General features: G+C 58.2%; 1 protein-coding gene across 8 annotated transcripts in view; it reads right to left on the minus strand.

Moving 5' to 3' along the window:
* The window catches only part of HDAC7 (histone deacetylase 7), a 259,876-nt gene that overhangs the window by 20,449 nt on the left and 221,702 nt on the right, over positions 1–17,725 (minus strand). For 5 of the 8 annotated variants that reach the window (XM_044994606.1, XM_044994608.1, XM_044994611.1 and 2 more), the window contains 10 exons: positions 16,518–16,629; positions 14,433–14,548; positions 14,009–14,131; positions 12,970–13,079; positions 12,344–12,460; positions 11,825–12,023; positions 9,978–10,186; positions 4,616–4,825; positions 2,611–2,839; positions 684–817 (listed from right to left, as the gene is read on the minus strand). In XM_044994606.1, the coding sequence (XP_044850541.1) occupies positions 684–817; positions 2,611–2,839; positions 4,616–4,825; positions 9,978–10,186; positions 11,825–12,023; positions 12,344–12,460; positions 12,970–13,079; positions 14,009–14,131; positions 14,433–14,548; positions 16,518–16,629 (1,559 nt within the window). The remainder of the gene's footprint in view (positions 1–683; positions 818–2,610; positions 2,840–4,615; positions 4,826–9,977; positions 10,187–11,824; positions 12,024–12,343; positions 12,461–12,969; positions 13,080–14,008; positions 14,132–14,432; positions 14,549–16,517; positions 16,630–17,725) is intronic. The other 3 variants (XM_044994607.1, XM_044994610.1, XM_044994609.1) reach the window with 3 other exon arrangements.

Consider the following 17,725-nt stretch of genomic DNA (forward strand, 5'->3'; position numbering starts at 1 on the left):
ACCTAATGACATTGATTGTGACTGCACCGCTCGGGGAGGGGGTGTTACTAAACTGGTGAAGAGGGGCACGCATGTTGGGGGGAGCCAAATTTATGTGAAAACAAGTCCACAGCTAGGTCGATGCCAGGCAGCTTATGTTGACCTAACCACGTAGTGCAGACCAGACCTGCTGCAAGCTTTCTAATATAGACAAGGCTGTATACGGACAAGGCCTGAGTTTGCAGGGTCTGAGACAGGGGAAACACCTCAGCAGGGGCTAACACTGATACCTGTGATGATACATAATGTCCATGCTCTCCGCTAGGTCCCAGCTGTACAAGGCGTAGGGAAGGAGGAGGGTCAGCAGGGCCAGGAGCCAGAGGAGAGAAGCAGAGCCAGGAGCTCTGTGGGCAGTGTGCATGACTGGGAAGCATCCATGTCTCTCCTGGATATCAGTGGGCACTGACCCGTGCTTGGAGAACTTGATCCAAGTGTTTCATGCCTTTCTCACCAGAAAGGAGTGAAACCCCTTGCAAATTCCTCTTCCAAAGGCGGGCAGGACTCATGATTGTTGTGAGTCTTGGCTCCTCTGGGGCAGACCCAGAGCCCCCCGCCTCTGCACAGAGACCACCTGGGCCTTCCTGATGTAAGCTGCCCATCCTGTCTGAGGCCTTCCTCTGCTCAGCCCGCGCTCTCTCACTTACCTCGCACTGGCTGCGCAGACCCCGCTCCTGCAGGCGGGACCAGATGCTCTGAATTCTCCCAGCATGCTCGGGATGGTTGCTGTTGTCCCCGCAGGAGCACTGGTGTTTGAGCATCACAGAGTCATACACGAGCCCTGAAACACAACAGCAGTTGGGGGTATTAAGGGACACCTGCCCTGCTGCGATCTCTGTCACACAGTGTCAGGGTTCGGAGCAGTGCCGGGCTCAGCTCCACGATGCTGCTGCACTCACAGCCCAGGCTGCTGGTCTCTCCTGGGCACCTGACCATCTGCACAGGCTCCCTCCTGTCCATGTCTGAATGGGAGTCCATGACCGAGCGTGATGGCCCCCAGGACTGGGTTGTTGCACGGGGCCCAGTATGGAGCTGCCTCCTAGCTGCAGGCTGTCGCCCCGGCTCCTCACACTGCCCTGTCTGCTGTCACATGGAGGGGGCAATCCCGGGGCAGCTCTGTGTGGCTGGGTCCCAGAGACATCTCTTCCCACACACCAGTCCAATCGGGGAGCCCAGCCCAGAGCCCTTTGGGGCAGGGGGCTGGCTCTAGACCCCACTGCCCCGGGAGGTATGGGGGGGATGGACCAGCGAGGGGGTCAGTGTCGACACGGAGGTGCCCTTATACCTCCAAAAATCAGTGAATACAGCACATGCCACTGTACACAATCACTCCTACCCTCCCCCCAACCCCACAGGGGCACTTACCCCCCCAAACCCCACAGGTGCTCACCCTCCAACCCCGTGGGGGCACACACCCCCAGCTCCACAGGGGCATTCACCCCCCAAACCCCACAGGTGCTCACCCTCCAACCCCATGGGGGCATACACCCCCCAGCTCCACAGAGGCATTCACACCCCCAAACCCCACAGGGGCACTCACCCTCCCAAACCCAACAGGGGCACTCACCCTCCCAAACCCAACAGGTGCTCACCCTCCAACCCCATGGAGGCACCCCCCACCCAGCTCCACAGGGGCATTCACCCCCCAGCCGCATGGGAGCACTCAACCCCCCAAACCCCACAGGTGCTCACCCTCCAACCCCATGGGGGCACTCACCCCCCAGCCCCACGGGAGCACTCACCCTAGTGACAAAGTGTGACTGGGGCAGTGAGGCTGAGTGGTGTGGTGCTTAGACCAGGGGAATGGGAGTCATGACTCCTGGGTTTTAGTCCTGACTTTGACCTGCATGTGACCTTGGGCAAATCCCCTCCCTGCTCTCTGCCTCAGTTCACCTTGCACTTAATCTACTGCTGTGGGGTTTAATTACTGTGTGAGGAAGTGGGAAGATGTGATACTTTTGAATCCTGTGTGTCTCAGTTTCCCCTATATGCTGCATTGTTACCCAGTGGGGTGGAAAAAGACTGTTTTCTCTCAGCGCAGGCTAAGGGACAAAGATGTGCGTGTCCTCTAGCTGTCTGGGCCTTAGGCCTCAGATCAGTGGAGCAACCAAGAAGACAATGGCAAATCTTGTCACCAGGACATTTGCACCTGACAACCAACAACCACAGATTGCCCCATCTCTCTGCAGGAAGCTACCCTAAGGACTTCCTGTGCTGTGTTCCAGTTAATAAATAAACCTTCCCACTTTGACAATGCTGTCTGAGTGTCACTGCTAATGGTGTGAGATGCATTAGGCCCTAACGAGCACACAAGTCTCCATCGGGGTCTGTCTCAGTTGGACTCACTGAACAGAGCTCACGGAGTGTTGCAGGCCCAGAGGTCCATTCTAAGGAGGCAGTGAAGCTGTGTGGCTTGTGTTGGAGGAAGAACAAGACCCTAGGGACTCTGGCACTGAAGGGGTTCCTCCTAGAGACCATTCCAAAGCTAGGGGATTCCTAGAGACCATTCCTGTGGATCCATGACATACCTGCAGCCCTCCTGGAGTGCCCTCTGCTGGAGGCAGCCCACATTACCTGTTGTGAAGTGCGGTTTGGCTGGTGGCTCTTGCACTGGCAGGGAGAGTGCCTTGGCGGGTGCGTCCTGGGCAGGAAGGGCAATGGTAGCAGTGGCAGGAGATGACTGGGCCCTGGAGAGAGGCCGGTGCCCTCCGTGTGTGGTAGCGACCATCAGGGAGTCGGTTGGTGGCTGCCGCTTGAGGAGCGAGTGCTGCAGGCGCTGGTGATGCTCCCACAGGTAGGCCTGCTGGGGAGAGGGTGTGACAGATGAGTGTGGCACCCTGGGCCAGGGATGGTCTGGGGACTCTGCAGAGGGCCCAGGTTGCACATGCCACTCTCTAGGCTGGGGAAGACCACATCTGTCAGTGAGCTGAGCGTAGAGGCTGTGCTAACACCCCCCAGGGCCAATCTGTGCTGCAGCAAGCGGGGCCAGTGGCTCCCCACAGCATCTCGGCAGCTCTTCAATGCCAGGCATGACGGTGGGTGTGGGGGAGGGGATCTCTGCACTGAACATCAGGATCTGCTCACTATGCAATGGGCCTGTTCTCTCTGGGATGCTCCCAACCCAACCCAGGGCTTAGAAACCCTAGTCCAGAGCTTCCACAACGGACCAAGGCTCTGCTGCCTGGGCCTTGGCCAAGTCACAGTGTCTGATGCCCTCTTGTGGCTCTGCATGGCATTACCCCACCCACCCACTGAGCTTAGGGGAAAAGGCGAACAACACAGTGCCCGGTCTCCTGCACACGTTACTTTGGCAGTACAGTTGGGGACCCCCGAACTCTTGGTGGCCTGTGGAGGAGCTTGCCTGGCCCAGTAAAAGTGCTGGCAAACCCTGGGGTGGGAGGGGTATAAAGGTACTTTATGGTGGCATAGGCGACCCCATATGGGAAGGGGAATAAGCCATCCCAATACAGGCCCCTTTCATACAGAAATGACACACAAGGAGATTCTGCTAAACAAATGTTAGGGCTGCAAAGCTCAGAAATGCCAGAATTCAGGCTGCCCGTGCGACCCTCATCCAGCCCTGGCACAGGGGGCTTAGCCACAGTCGTTAACGACACGATCACAGAGCAGGTTTCCAGAGCCCCTGGCCCTGCAGTGCCTGCTGTGGGCAGCGCTGACTGAAGGAGCAGCCAGCCAGCACTTGGTTTTCTCCTCACTGCTCACTGTGTGGCCCCAGCCTCGTTACCTGCACACTACTCCGAGCCTTCTCTGGAGACACAGGGGTTTGTGATGGGGGTGTCCGGCAGCCTTAGCTCCTGCTGTGTCCTTCTGGCCTTAACATCTAGGAATCCTCAGCAGATCCCCTCCACCCGTGTTGCGGCACAGAGCAACAGGAGCAGGCCGGAGCTGCTGGCTGAGGGGCAGTGAGGTGGGCCCAGGAAGCCCTCGTGCAGGCCCACAGGTGCTCCCCAGTCACGCCCCCTTCAATACCACCCCGTCCTCTCACGGGAGGGCGTTTGCCCAGCGGGGCTTTGTGCCCTCCAGAACGGAGGAGCTGGCAACCAGACAGCAATGCAGGCGGGGGTGATGAGTCCTGATGGCTCCACACAGGCCCCTCCCCACCCCAGGCACGGGTTTGGAGGGGACACTGATGCCACTGGCAGGGGCGGCTCTAGGAATTCCGCCGCCCCAAGTAAGGCGGCACGCCGTGGGGCGCGCTCTGGCGGTCGCCAGTCCCGTGGCTCCGGGGGACCTCTTGCAGACGTGCCTGCGGAGGGTCCGCTGGTCCCGCGGCTCTGGTGGATCTCCCGCAGGCATGCCTGCGGATGCTCCACCGGAGCTGCGGGACCAGCGGACCCTCCGCAGTCATGCCTGCGGGAGGTCCGCTGGAGCCGCCTGCCACCTTCCCGGCAAAATGCCGCCCCAAGCGCGCACTTGGCGCGCTGGGGTCTGGAGCCGGCCCTGGCCACTGGGTTGGCTGAGCAGCCACACTCCCCATGGCCAGCGAAGTGAGGGCTGCTGCAGGCTGGTGCTGTGCCCAGCACCCCTGGTGCCCAGATCCCTGCCAGCCCTTAGGTACCTGTTGCAAGACGAGCTCCTCCTGTGGCTGCATCAGCTTCGGGCTCCGCTCAGGCTCCTTTGTGCTGACCCCTGGCCGCGTGAGCTCCACTCGGCCCCTAGGCTGGTCACTGCGCTCGCTCACTCCCTCCGGGAGCCCCCCCTTGGCCTCCATGTCCTCCAAGGAGGGGATCTGCTGCAGACGAGGCTTCTCACTGGACTTGGTCATTAGCTGCAGGGGGATGGGTCAAAATCACTTTGAGGAAGAAAGCTACCAGAGGCTCCCCTGAGACAGACCCCCAGCATGTGATCTGGATATGGGCAGAGACCTCTTTAATCTATTTAATGAAATAAATACTAGTGGGAATTGTGTGATGATGGGAGACGTTAACTTCCCAGAGATAGGTTGGAGGACAAGTGCTACTAATAACAGCAGGGCCCAGACTTTCCTGGATGTGATAGCTGACAGATTTCTTCACCCAACAGTCGCTGAGCCTACAAGAGATGATGCCATTTTAGATTTGGTATTGATGAGTAGTGAGGGGAATAGAAGAGCTGGTTGCAGGAGACAACCGTGATTTGAGTGATCATGAGCTAATTCACTTTAAACTAAATGGACAGATAAACAAAAATAGGACTGAAACGAAGGGCCTTGATTTCAAAAGGGCAAACTTTAAAAAATGAAAGGAATTAGTTAGGGAAGTAGGGTGGACTGAAGAACTCAAGGATCTGAATGTGGAGGAGATCTGGAATTACTTTAAGTCAAAGTTCAGAAGCTCTCTGAAGTCTGCATCACAAGGACGGGGGGGAAATTGTGGGGATGGGTTGAAGACCAAGCTGGATGTCCAAGTACTTGAAACAGGTGATTAAGAGAAAGCAGAAAGCCTACAAGGAATGGAAGGTGGGAAGGTTCAGCAAGGCAAGTGACCTCTTGGAGGGCAGAAAGCGTAGGGGGAAAGTGAGAACTGCTGAAAGTCAAGCAGAGCTGGACCTTGGAAAGGAAATTAAAACCAACAGTGAAAAGGTTCCATAGCCATATAAATAAAAAGAAAACAAGGAAAGAAGAAGTGGAGATGCTAAACACTGCGGATGGGTTGGAGATTAAAGATAATCTAGGCACGACCCAAGGCCTAAACGAATGCGTTGCCTCCGATTTTAATAAGGGTAACGAGGAGCTTAGGGGCAGTGACAAGGTGGCTAATGGGAACGACAATATGGAAACAGAAATTACCATATCCAAGGTGGAAGTCAAATTTAAACTTAATGGAACTAAATCGAGGGGCCCAGATAATCTCCATCCAAGAATATTAAAGGAACTGGCACATGAAATTGCAAGCCCAATAGCATTGATTTTTAATGAATCTGTAAACTCAGGGGTTGTACCTTATGATTGGAGAATTGTTAATATAGTTCCTATTTTTAAGAAAGAGAAAAAAGTGATCCAGGAAACTACAGGCCTATTAGTTTCACCTCAATAAGGTCTTAGAACAAATTTTGAAAGATGAAGTAATTAAAGGTAATGGTAATTGAGATAAAATACCACATGGTTTTACAAAATAGATTGTGCCAGACCAACCCGATCTCTTTCTTTGAGAAGAGAACTGATTTTTTAGACAAAGGAAATTAAATAGATCTAATCTACCTGGATTTCAGTGAGGTATCTGATACAGTTCCACATGAGAAATTATTAGTTAAATTGGAGAAGATGGGATTAATATGAGAACTGAAAGGTGGATAAGGAACTGGTGAAAGGGGAGACTACAGTGGGTCATACTGAAAAGTGAACTGTCAGACTGGAGGGAGGTTACTAGTGGAGTTCCTAAAGATGAGTCTTGGAACCAATCTTATAAAAAATTTATTAATGACATTGGAACAAAAAGTGGGAGTGTGCTAATAAAATCTGCATATGACACAAAGCTGGGGGGTATTGCCAATATGGAGGAGGACCAGAATATTATACAAGAAGATCTGGATGACCTTGAAAACTGGAGTGAAATTTAATAGTGCAAAGTGCAAGGTCATGCATTAATGGACTAACAACAAGAATTTTTGCTATAAACTGGGGAAGTATCAGTTGGAAGCAACAGAGGAGGAGAAAGACCTGGGCATATTGGTTGATCACAGGATGACTATGAGCCACCAATGTGATATGGCCATGAAAAAAGCTAACGCGGTCTTGGGATGCATCAGGCAAGGTATTTCCAGTAGAGATAAGGAGGTATTAGTACCGTTATACAAGGCACTGGTGAGACCCTAATTTCCCTGTAAGATGCGCAGTCGTGCAGCAGCCTATTTAGTGCTGCATAGGGGCTCAGAGAACCCACCCAGGGACTTGCTCTGCCCCTCCCCGGCCCCCAACCCAGCGCGGCCAGGGTGCCCCTCCCACGGCCCCAATGCAACCTGTGGCCTGGACCTGCTGGGGCAGTGCGGCCAGAGCAGCCCCAGGTGCGGCCGGTGTGGCCCAGGAGTGGCTGGGGCGGCACAGCCCAACCCCGGAGCGGCCTGGACCCAGACGCAGCCGGGGCGGCGTGGCCCGGCCTGACCCAGACCTGCTGGGGCCGGGCGAGGGGTGCCTATCCTGCAGCCCCAGCCCCACTGACTGCCATATTTGGGGTTGGGAAGGAATTTTTCCCCGGGTCGGATTGGCAGAGACCCTGGGGGAGTTTCGCCTTCCACTGCAGCATGGGGCACATGTCATGTGCAGGTTTCAGCTAGTGTAAATGGTGGCTTCTCTGTAACTTGAAGTCTTTAAACCAGGATTTGAGGATGTCAGTAACTCTGCCAGAGGTTAGGGGTCTATTCCAGGAGTGGGTGGGCGAGGTTCTGTGGCCTGCAATGTGCAGGTGGTCAGACTAGATGATCATGATGGTCCCTTCTGGTCTTAAGTCTATGAGTGAGCAACGGAGCCAGATGGGGAATAGGACAAGGGAGGCCAGAGAACTCTGAGGGACTGGGTGGCAGAGCCCAGGTGGCAGGGAGCTCTGAGGGTTTGATGGGGGTAGCTGTGCGGGGGTGGGGAACCCCAGGTGGGGGGAGCTCTGGGTGACTGGGGAGCTGTGCGGGGGTGGGGAACCCCAGGTGTGTGTGTGGGAGCTCTGTATGACAGGGTGAGGGGGGAGCTGAGTGGGGATGGGAAACCCCAGGTGGGGGGAGCTATGTGGGGGTGGGGGAACTCAGGTGGGGGGGAGCTCTTTGTGGTGGGGTGATAGGGGAGCTGTGCGGGGGTGGGGAACCCCAGGTGTGTGTGTGGGAGCTCTGTATGACAGGGTGAGGGGGGAGCTGTGTGGGGATGGGAAACCTCAGATGGGGGGCAGCTCTGTGTGATGAAGTGAGGGGGGAGCTGTGCGGGGGTGCAGAACACCAGGTGGGGGCAGCTGTGTTCAGAGGTTGATGTGAGGAACTCTGTGATGGGGGGGAGGGGGTGATGTGAGGCACTCTGTGGGGCGGGGTGAGATACCCCTCCCTGCATGCCATCTGGGGTAACAGGGGAAGCTCTGTGCAGGATTGATGATGAGGGAGAGTGTTGCATGGGTGGGCTGAGGTTACCCTGGGTGATGGGGGCAGGGCCAGCTCAAGGTTTTTTGCTGCCCCAAGCAAAAAAAAATTTGGCTGCCCCCCCACCGTCCCAGCCCTGGGCTCCCCCCTGTATCCCCCTGCTGCCCCAGCCCTGGGCTCTCTGGGTCACTGGTAACTCGCTCCCAGGGTGGGTCATTCAGCAGGAATTTTGGATGTGCACAAAACACTGACAGGATTGGTTCCCATATGGTTACAGAGCTTCAGTAAAGTGGAACAATTTTCAGTTTGTGTGATTAGAGGATATCTGGATGCATATTATAAGACTGTCCTCCATAAATGAGGAAAAGTTGAGGTGCCTTTATTATTCTTTTGTTCCACTCTTTCTTTCTATGGGGAATTTGCCAATGCAATATCACTGTCTTCCTTTTAAACAAACAAACAAACAAACAAACAAACAAACAAACAAAAAGGCAATGGCTGTTGAAAATAGCAATTCCAGTCCTAATAACCACTTTATGTTAGCAAAGTCTTGACCATTACCTTAGTTCAGGCCTTAGGCCTCATACCGGGCCTCTGATACCAAGGTTTATATCTCAGGGCCTCCTCTTACTACAGGAAGCATTTCTTGCTCAATTTTATCCTACTTTTTCTACAGCAAGGATCAGTATATTTGATTTGGGAGAAATGAAGTAACAGCTGCCCAAACTGAGCTTGAGCACTCCTGAATTTTGAGGTGTTCAAATCTGGAAGGCAGGTGCTGGGTGTGTGTTGGGGGGGGGGGGGCTGTGGGCTCCGCAGGGGAGCACTGCAGCATGTATGCAGCAGCGTGTCTGGCGCTGTGCAGAGCCAGACATGCTGGTCTGAGTGGCACGGTAAGGGGGCTAGGGGGTTGGAGAAGGGGTAGGCGGTTCCGGGGGGGGGCAGTCAGGAGCAGGGAGAAGGGGGGGTTGGATGGGGCAGAGGTTCGGGGGGAGCAGTCAGGGGACAGGCAGCGGTTGGATAGGCATGGGAGTCCCAGGGGTTTGTCAGGGGACAGGTAGGGGGTGGGGTCCTGGGGGGAAGCTGTGGGGGGGGTGTCTCAGGAGGGGGCAGTTGGGGACAAGGAGAAGGGAGGCTTAGATAGGGGGTGGGGTCCTGGGGGGCAGTGGTCCTGGCAGGGGGTGATCAGGGAGCGGGGGGGGGGGTTGGATGGGTTGGGGTTTCTGTGGGGGGCAGTCGGAGGGAGTGGATGGTGGCGGGGGAGGGGAGGGGAGGGGGCTTCCCTCCCCCTGGAGTGTCCTGTTTTTTGAATGTTAAAATATGGTCTCCCTACCATTCACAGCACTCACAGCACACTGCCGCATGAGGTCCCCCTCCTTCCTTTCCAGTTGGTAGTGGCCAAGGGAATGCTGGGAAATGTAGTTCTTTCCCTGCTCCAGGGCTGGCTCTATAGGCAGGGAGCTAACCAAGGAACTACAGCTCCCAGAGCCCCCTGTTGGTTCTCAGCTCCCATGCCGCCCCTGCAAATGGGCTGCCCCAAGCAGGTGCTTGCTTTGCTGGTGCCTAGAGCCGCCCCTGGAGGGGGGGATGCTCTGTGCAGGGGGTGACGGGAGCATTGTGACATGTGGGTACCCCGGATTGGGGGGCTCCAAGACTGCTAAGCTGGCAGCTGTACTAGCAGCAGCAGATGCCAGGGAGCTCACATGCTGTCCTGGGACCGAGGGAGGGAAAAGCAGCTGCTTGTGTCTGTCTGGCCTGGCAGCTTGGGTGCTGAGTGCCACATTCCACCATGCACCTGAAGTGCCCTCACTCCCCAGGTGCTGCCCAGCATGGCGCCCTCCTGCCCTGGCAGTGGTGTTGCCCAGCCTGCATGCCCGTTAGCCTCTTACCTTGCCCAAGTGTGTCTGCTGCTTGAGTCTCTCCAGGAATTGAGCATGGTGCTGCTGGTATGCCAGCTGCTGCTGGATGGCCTTGGGGTTGGGGGGCAGGGGCTCAGAGCGGGTCCGCCCCAGCGGTTTGTGGTGGCCTGCCAGCGACAGCCGGTCGGTGGGGATGAGTGAGTGGGCAAAGTGGAACGGGACCGTCCCCAGGCCTGGCACTGCAGGGAGAGAGACTGGTGAGGCAGGGCTGGAGCTGGGTGCAGCACCAGGCGCTGAGGAATGGCAGTGGGCTTAGGGTGTGACATTATCATCCCCTAACCTGGTCTGTGACCCCTGGCCTGCCCTGAGCTGCAGCTCAGGCCCCCCCACTGCCCTTTGGGGCTCCATGCAGCCCCACAGACAGAAATCATTGTGTCTGCTGGGGTTCACCCCCTCCCATTACACTTATTTATACAGTCCTTACAGACAATTTTGGGGAGGGGAGGGCGGCTGGTACAGTTGTTCCCCTTTCTCTCACCTTGTCAGCTCTGGGGCTCCCTGCTGGGCACACTACAGCCCTGAGAACCCATGCTCCAGGCAGTAGAGTAGCTGGGGGGGAGAGGGGCAGCAGCCGCTCTCCCACTGAGAACAATTGGCACCTTTTCAATATTTTGGTGCCTTTTTAATTTTTACTCACCCGGCGGCGCTCCGGGTCTTCTGCGGCACTTCGGCGGCGGGCCCTTCACTAGCTCCGGGTGTCTTTGGCAGCACTGAAGGACCTGCCGCCAAAATGCCACCGAAGACCCGCGGAGCGAGTGAAGGTCCCGCTGCCGAGGTGCTGCTGAAGACCCGGAGCGCTGCCCTGTCGGTAAAAGCGCCGCCGGGTGAGTAAAAGCGCCACAGTGGGTGGCGCCTTTTTGGGAGATTGCTCCCCCTGTTCCCTCCACCTGGCTACGCCACTGGCTCCAGGGGCACCATAGGCAAACCTTTCCCAAGGACAGGCTGGCTAATGCCCAGCACCTGCAGCTGCACGGTTCTCAGTGGGGGCTGAGGGGGAAATCTCCATGGTGTTCCCTGGGGGAGGGGAATCTCCCTGGGACTCACTGGGGGAGGGGGCGGGAGGTGAGCTCCATGTTCTCACAGAGCGCAGAGGGGCAGGCCTTGACCTGTAGGCCAGCTGGAAATCCAGCCAGGTGCCAGCCGCAAGTGCAGCATGTGTCAGGCTGGGAGGTGAGCAGCAAAGGGCATTTGCATTACAGCTGGCCACAGCTCCCACACTTCTCTCCCCCACTGCCCTGCCACTATGCAGCCTGCAGTGGCTGGGGGAGACCTCTGGCTGCCCCTCACCTGCTTTTCCCCCTCTGTTCCACACTTGGAGCAGAAGGGTTGGGCGAGCCATAGAGAGGGAAGCCCAGAGGGAGGAGATTGGGAGTCGGTAGAGGAAGACTCACCCCCTTCCCTCACGACAAGTCAGCTCTGCCCTTGGCTGCAGTTGGAGAGTTGAGTAAATCCCAGCAGGGTTTGGAGCTGAGCTACGCAGGGGCATCTGCCTGAGCGTGCAGGCTGCTTGAAGCAACCCCTGACAGCTAGCAGCTTCCCAAGGCATATCAATGAGTGTTAACTCTGAAACCTAACAATGTGGAATTCCAGAGCAGCATTAGCTACCTTACTGCTCATGTGCCAGCTGGTCAGAGGGGAGATTGTTAAGCACAGTCCAGTTCTCAGGGATACCGGGGGGTCTCATACAGCACTGTAGGAAATCTGCTGAGACCCCAGAGCCCCTTTCAGGTACATGCCAGCAGGGCTCTGAGCTGCACTTGGCGCTGGGACTGCAGCCTCAGCCCCAGGACCCTTGGTCAAGTGGGAGCAATACGTACTTGCCACAAGTGGCGCGTGGGTGACCGAGGACTCAAGAATAATGACAGGCTGAAGCCGAGGGGACAGAGGCCCTCCGGGCTCATGCTGCTCCAAGCCAGCTGGTATGAACATGGATGAGTGGGTGCCCGAGAGGACGGGCCCGTTCAGCACTGGCACCCGGTGTGCCAAGCCAGAGAGGGAGCGGTGGTCTGCATCGCCCTGCAGAGAGAACAGGGAGTCCATCAGCAGCGTACCAGGGCGGGGGTAGAGGAGCACACGGTGATGCCTGGGAGGGGTCCTAGGGCCTGACAGGGGCACTGGCACAGTCTAGAGGAAAGGGACCCTCTGGCTCTGTGTCCCAAGGTGTGTGGGGGACCCTGTGGGTCTGAAAACCCATGAAGTGCTGCATCACATCCAGGACTGCTGCTCAATGACCCGCGCATGCTGCGATCCTGGCCTTCAGAAGGGGGGTTGGGCTCCCTCTGCCCTGCATGAGCCCTCAGCAGGATTCCGGAGTCCCTTGTGACCCAGCTACCTACCCTGGCACTGGCAGTAGCTGGCAGTCCCAGCGAGATGGCCGGAAGGGAGGCCGTGCTCTGCAGGGCAAACTGGGCCAGCGAGCTCTCCTGCATCATCAGGCGCTGGGCGAGTGGCGCCTGCACCAAACACAATGCATTAATCTCCAGACACGGTACAGCTCTGTGGGGCAGCAGGGGCTACAGCGCCAGTGCCAGCAAAGGGTGGCAGCAAGGACCCCAGCAGGGAAGACAGTACCACCAACCAGAAGGCAACAGAGGGACACAGTGCAAGACAGGGAGCAGCAGGGGGACCTGGAGGGCATCAAGGCAGCAGTGGAGTGGCTGGTGACTAGCCAGGGAGCAATAGGGTTGGGTGGGGTGCCACCAGCTGCTGGGGGAAGGGAGGGTTGCAGGGCCCAGAAAGCTGGGACGAATTCTTAGCTGGTAGTTTTCAAGGAAGTGGGAATTCTGGGAGGGGAAGTTTCCTGGTCCTGGCTCCAAGCCCCGGCGCCCATGAGAGATCAGGGGACAGAACTGCAGAATCCATTAGCCCATGCTCTCCCCAGGGACAGCATGCCCCAGTGACCCCACCCAAGGCAGCACGTCCTGGGCTCCTGGCTCCTTCGACAGGTCTGCAGGCTCCGTACCTCGTGGGCCATGCTGGGCCCGGATGGGGGGACTCCATGTTCCGCTGGGAGGCTGTCGTTGGGGGAGCTGCAGCCAGACACAGGGGTGCTACTACTGCTGGGGGATGAGTCTGCACAGGGAAGAGAAGTCAGACAGGAGAGTGGCAGGATGAACGGACCCAAGGGCACAAGGGGGCCGGGCACCTTCACCACTGCATGCACATTGTCTTCTCTGTACCCTCCCTCTCATCAGGTACCCCAGCTTCCTTTCACAGGGCCACACCCTAGTCCCCTCACATGTGCTGCTTCCCCTCATGGCTACTTCACCCCTCCCAGCTACACCAGCCTGCTGCTGACCTCTTGGCTCCTGCACAGTGCCCTTGCCCTGCCCTCGCCAGCTGGGCGACACTCGATGCCATCTGGACATAGCACTCTCCCTGACCAGCTGTCTGAGCCCAGGTAGGCAGGCAAGGACAGCTCATGCCCTGAGAGCATATACTCATGGCACTGCACCAGGCAGAGGCAGTTGGCACTGCTGCAAGGACTGTACCTGGTGCTGTACCCAGCCCTGAGACAGGGCAGGGTGCGCCATCATGGGGCAGTCCCTGGAGTTTGCCACCATCTGCCCAGCTGAGCTAGTGGGAAGAGCGCTCGTCCTCAGGTCCAGCGCCACACATGGGTATGTCCTGCTGCTCCCAGCAGGGGTTGAGCAGCCATGGCCAGCGGACTGGGTTGGCATCTTTTGCTGGGGCTGCTTTGGGCCCATTAACCCCTCAAGTCTCTGACAGGTCAGAGAAACAGCCCAGCGCAGCTCCAGCACTGCCCTCCCGACTGGCTGGGCCTGGCCCTGCCTGGCTATTAGCACATCACACCTGGCATGAGGCTCCCTTAAAGAGCATTGCTGCCACGGGACAGCACCAACCCTGTGCACTGAGCGCCCTTGCAGCTCCATTGGCATGTGTGACCCCCTGCACGGAGCCTCGGGTGCAGGGTTTATGCGGGGCCCTAGTGTGCAGCAGCTGCTCTTCCTGGAGCCCCAAGTTCCCCAAGAGACTCTCACCAATGGCCTCTGCTGGCCTCCTCTTCAGGGAAGGGGGTGCACTCTCCTTGCGGGTCAGTGGGTTCTTACGCCGGTCCACCGACTTCTTGGGCTTGTACCGCACCTTCAGGTTGGGCTCAGATGCTGCGAGCAGACAAAGCTGTTCGTTAGTGGTGTCCTTGCGCTATGGCATTGATACAGGTGCTGCCGCACTGGCCTCTTGGGCTGAGGCATGACCCTTGGGGCTGTCACAAAGTCACCTTCAGACCTGCACACCTCTGTGCCAGCCCAACCCCCTCCCACTCCCTAGCCAGTGCCCGTCTCACCTCCCTGCCAGGACACAGGCCCTAATCTGTGCGGAAGAGAAGGCCAGGAAGGTGGGCTGAGTCCACCCTGCTGTCACGCCTGCACCCATGGGCACGAAGCCAGCATGGCATGGCCTTACCTGTTTTTCGCAGAGGAAAGTGCTCCGGAGGGTCTATGGAACTGCTGGGGACTTGTGGCAGGAAGGGGCTGAGCACAGGAGGGGCAGGGCCTTCAGTATCCAGGGGCTCCAGCGATCTGCAGGGAAGTAGCAGCATGGTTAGAGACCGGCCCTTGGCTCCAGGATTCTTCTCAGCCCTGCAGCACTGGCATTCCCCTGGAAAAGCCTGGTGCAGCCTGGCTCCACCATGCCACTGAGTTTGCCCTACCAGCTCAACAAAGGGCATCCCCACCCCTGGTACTGGGACAGCCCCGAGACACCTTCATCCGAGAGCAGCCCCTGTTCCTGGTGCTGGGAGAGGGCTGAGACACCCTCGGTCCAGCGCAGCCCCCGCCCCTGGTGCTGGGACAGCCCCCAGACAGCCTCGGTCCAGCGCAGCCCCCGCCCCTGGTGCTGGGACAGCCCCCAGACACCCTCAGCCCTGCGCAGCCCCCGCCCCTGGTGCTGGAACAGCCCCCAGACACCCTCAGTCCTGCGCAGCCCCCGCCCCTGGTGCTGGAACAGCCCCCAGACACCCTCAGCCCTGCGCAGCCCCCGCCCCTGGTGCTGGAACAGCCCCCAGACACCCTCAGCCCTGCGCAGCCCCCGCCCCTGGTGCTGGAACAGCCCCCAGACACCCTCAGCCCTGTGCAGCCCCCGCCCCTGGTGCTGGGACAGCCCCCAGACACCCTCAGCCCTGCGCAGCCCCCGCCCCTGGTGCTGGGACAGCCCCCAGACACCCTCGGTCCAGCGCAGCCCCCGCCCCTGGTGCTGGGACAGCCCCCAGACACCCTCGGTCCAGCGCAGCCCCCGCCCCTGGTGCTGGGACAGCCCCCAGACACCCTCGGTCCAGCGCAGCCCCCGCCCCTGGTGCTGGGACAGCCCCCAGACACCCTCGGTCCAGCGCAGCCCCCGCCCCTGGTGCTGGGACAGCCCCCAGACACCCTCGGTCCAGCGCAGCCCCCGCCCCTGGTGCTGGGACAGCCCCCAGACACCCTCGGTCCAGCGCAGCCCCCGCCCCTGGTGCTGGGACAGCCCCCAGACACCCTCGGTCCAGCGCAGCCCCCGCCCCTGGTGCTGGGACAGCCCCCAGACACCCTCGGTCCAGCACAGCCCCCGCCCCTGGTGCTGGGACAGCCCCCAGACACCCTCAGCCCAGCGCAGCCCCCGCCCCTGGTGCTGGGACACCCTTGGCCCAGATTCCCTTGGTCCAGCACAGGCCCCCTCCCGTAGTACCGGGTTTGCCCCAGCCTGGCCTGTCCCCCTAGGAAAGGTGCACATGTGCATCACTCTGTCCAAAGTTTTCCCCCCCAGTCTGTATGGGAAGTGCCTCCACCCAGAGTGCGGATCTAAGGCATGGACACTCCAGAGATGCTACAGTTAAAGCCCTGCACAGATACAACATTTGGATCCACATCTGAGCCGTGATCCGCAAATATGGCCCGGGGATCTAAAGTGGCTATTCGCAGATTTGCAGGGCTCTAGCTACAGTTCCAGAGATGGCCTGTTGAGGTGTGAGCAGGGGGTGCCTGCCAGGTCCCCACAGAGAGCAGGTAAAACCAGGTCTGGACACTAGAGGGAGCTCCCTGGTTGCTGCAAACCACAGAAAAATCCAGCTCAGAGGGGCTGCCAGAGCTGCGGAGTCCTAAGGAACCTAGGTGAACAGAGCGTCCCCCACAGGATCACTGCACCCACTGCCGTGCTCCACAGACACAGACGCTGTGAGAGCCCCTGCCCCACAGACAGATGCAGGCCTTCCCATCAGGAGACGGGCTCTCTCCAGTGAAAGCCCAGTATCTCTATCTCACCTGTATGGCCTGGTGGTGTGTCTTGGGGATGCTCAGGTGTCTCTCTCTCATCCATATGGTGGGGGTGGGGAGAGGAAGAGAAGCTCTGGTGTCTCGATCTCACCTGTACAGTTTTTTTTTGGGGGGAGGGGGTCTGGGGATGCCCAGGTGTCTCTATCTCACCTGCACAGCATGGGGGGATTTGGGGATGCTCAGGTGACTATCTCACATGTACAGCATTGGGAGAGGGGTTAGGGATGCTTAGGTGTCTCTATCTCACCTGTAGGGCATGGGGGGGCCACTGGGGTTGCTGGTCCTTTCCAAAGCTGCCTGTTGTTTCTTCAGGATGACCTCGGCCAGCTTCTGTTTCACCACCGTGCTCGCCACAGCACCTGCAGGGAGAAGGGGAATGAGCATCCTGGGTTGGGAACGGACACGAGCCTCCTACAGGGCTCCCAGTATGACATGGGCGGCCTCCCCACTGACTTCCTGTCCTGGGGCACCTGCAGGCAGGTAGCACATACCCGAGTGGCCAATGCCCACAGCACAGTGGCTTGGCTCCACAGGCCTAAGAGCTGGGCCCCTCTAGCACATCCCTGCCAAGCCTTGCTCAGATGCTATTCGATTCTCAGTCGATCCCCCACCTCCATCAGCCCCTACTGCTCTGTACTGCCCACTCGGGCAGCCAGCTGTGGACACTTGGCCCAGGATGGAAACCTTGTGCCACCCCTGTGCTACATAATCCCCAGGTCTCATTGCATACTCTGAGAAAGGCCCCGAGGCTTCATAGTCTCCTTCCTGATTTCTATTATTACTGCATTAGTGCTTTGCCTAGAGGCCCCACTATGCCAGGAGCTGCCTTGCCACAGAGTGACTGAGATTGGGGCCTTTTTGTGCTAGGAGCTGTGCATGCATGCGACAATATCTGAGATTGGGGCCTCACAGTGCTGGGCACGGGCACGCACACACACACACATACACAGAGTACCCAGATCGGGCTCTCATTCTGCCAAGCGAGGACACACACACACACCACACACACACACGGTCCCACGAGAAAATTCTTTCAAAGCCAAATCCCAGCTTCAGAGCAGAGTTTGGCCAGGATCACTTCCTTGGATGCAGCCAGTCAGGAGGCAGGCTCTAGTCTCCACTGCAGACTCCCAGCTCTGTAGCAACTGGCTGGCACACAGAATCACAAGGCCTGATCCTGTGAGGAACCAAACTCTCAACCCTAACTTCACTTTTTCCGTGTTGTCCTGGACCCCAGCTCAGCCTGTAATCCACTGTCCTTCCCTTGGCACACTGTGCTGGCCACAGGGCCATGCTTTAAATGCACTCCTCTTGCTTCGACAGTGGCAACTCGCTTCTCAAGGCCACAGTGCTGCTGCATTGCTCCTTGCAGATCCCGCACCACTTTCTCCTCTCCACTGGCTGCCCCAGTCCATCTTTGGTCTAGTTCCCTTAGTGCAGGAACCCAGAGAATGT

This window comes from Mauremys mutica, chromosome 20 (genome assembly GCF_020497125.1).
Source record: "Mauremys mutica isolate MM-2020 ecotype Southern chromosome 20, ASM2049712v1, whole genome shotgun sequence".
Lineage (NCBI taxonomy): Eukaryota > Metazoa > Chordata > Testudines > Geoemydidae > Mauremys > Mauremys mutica.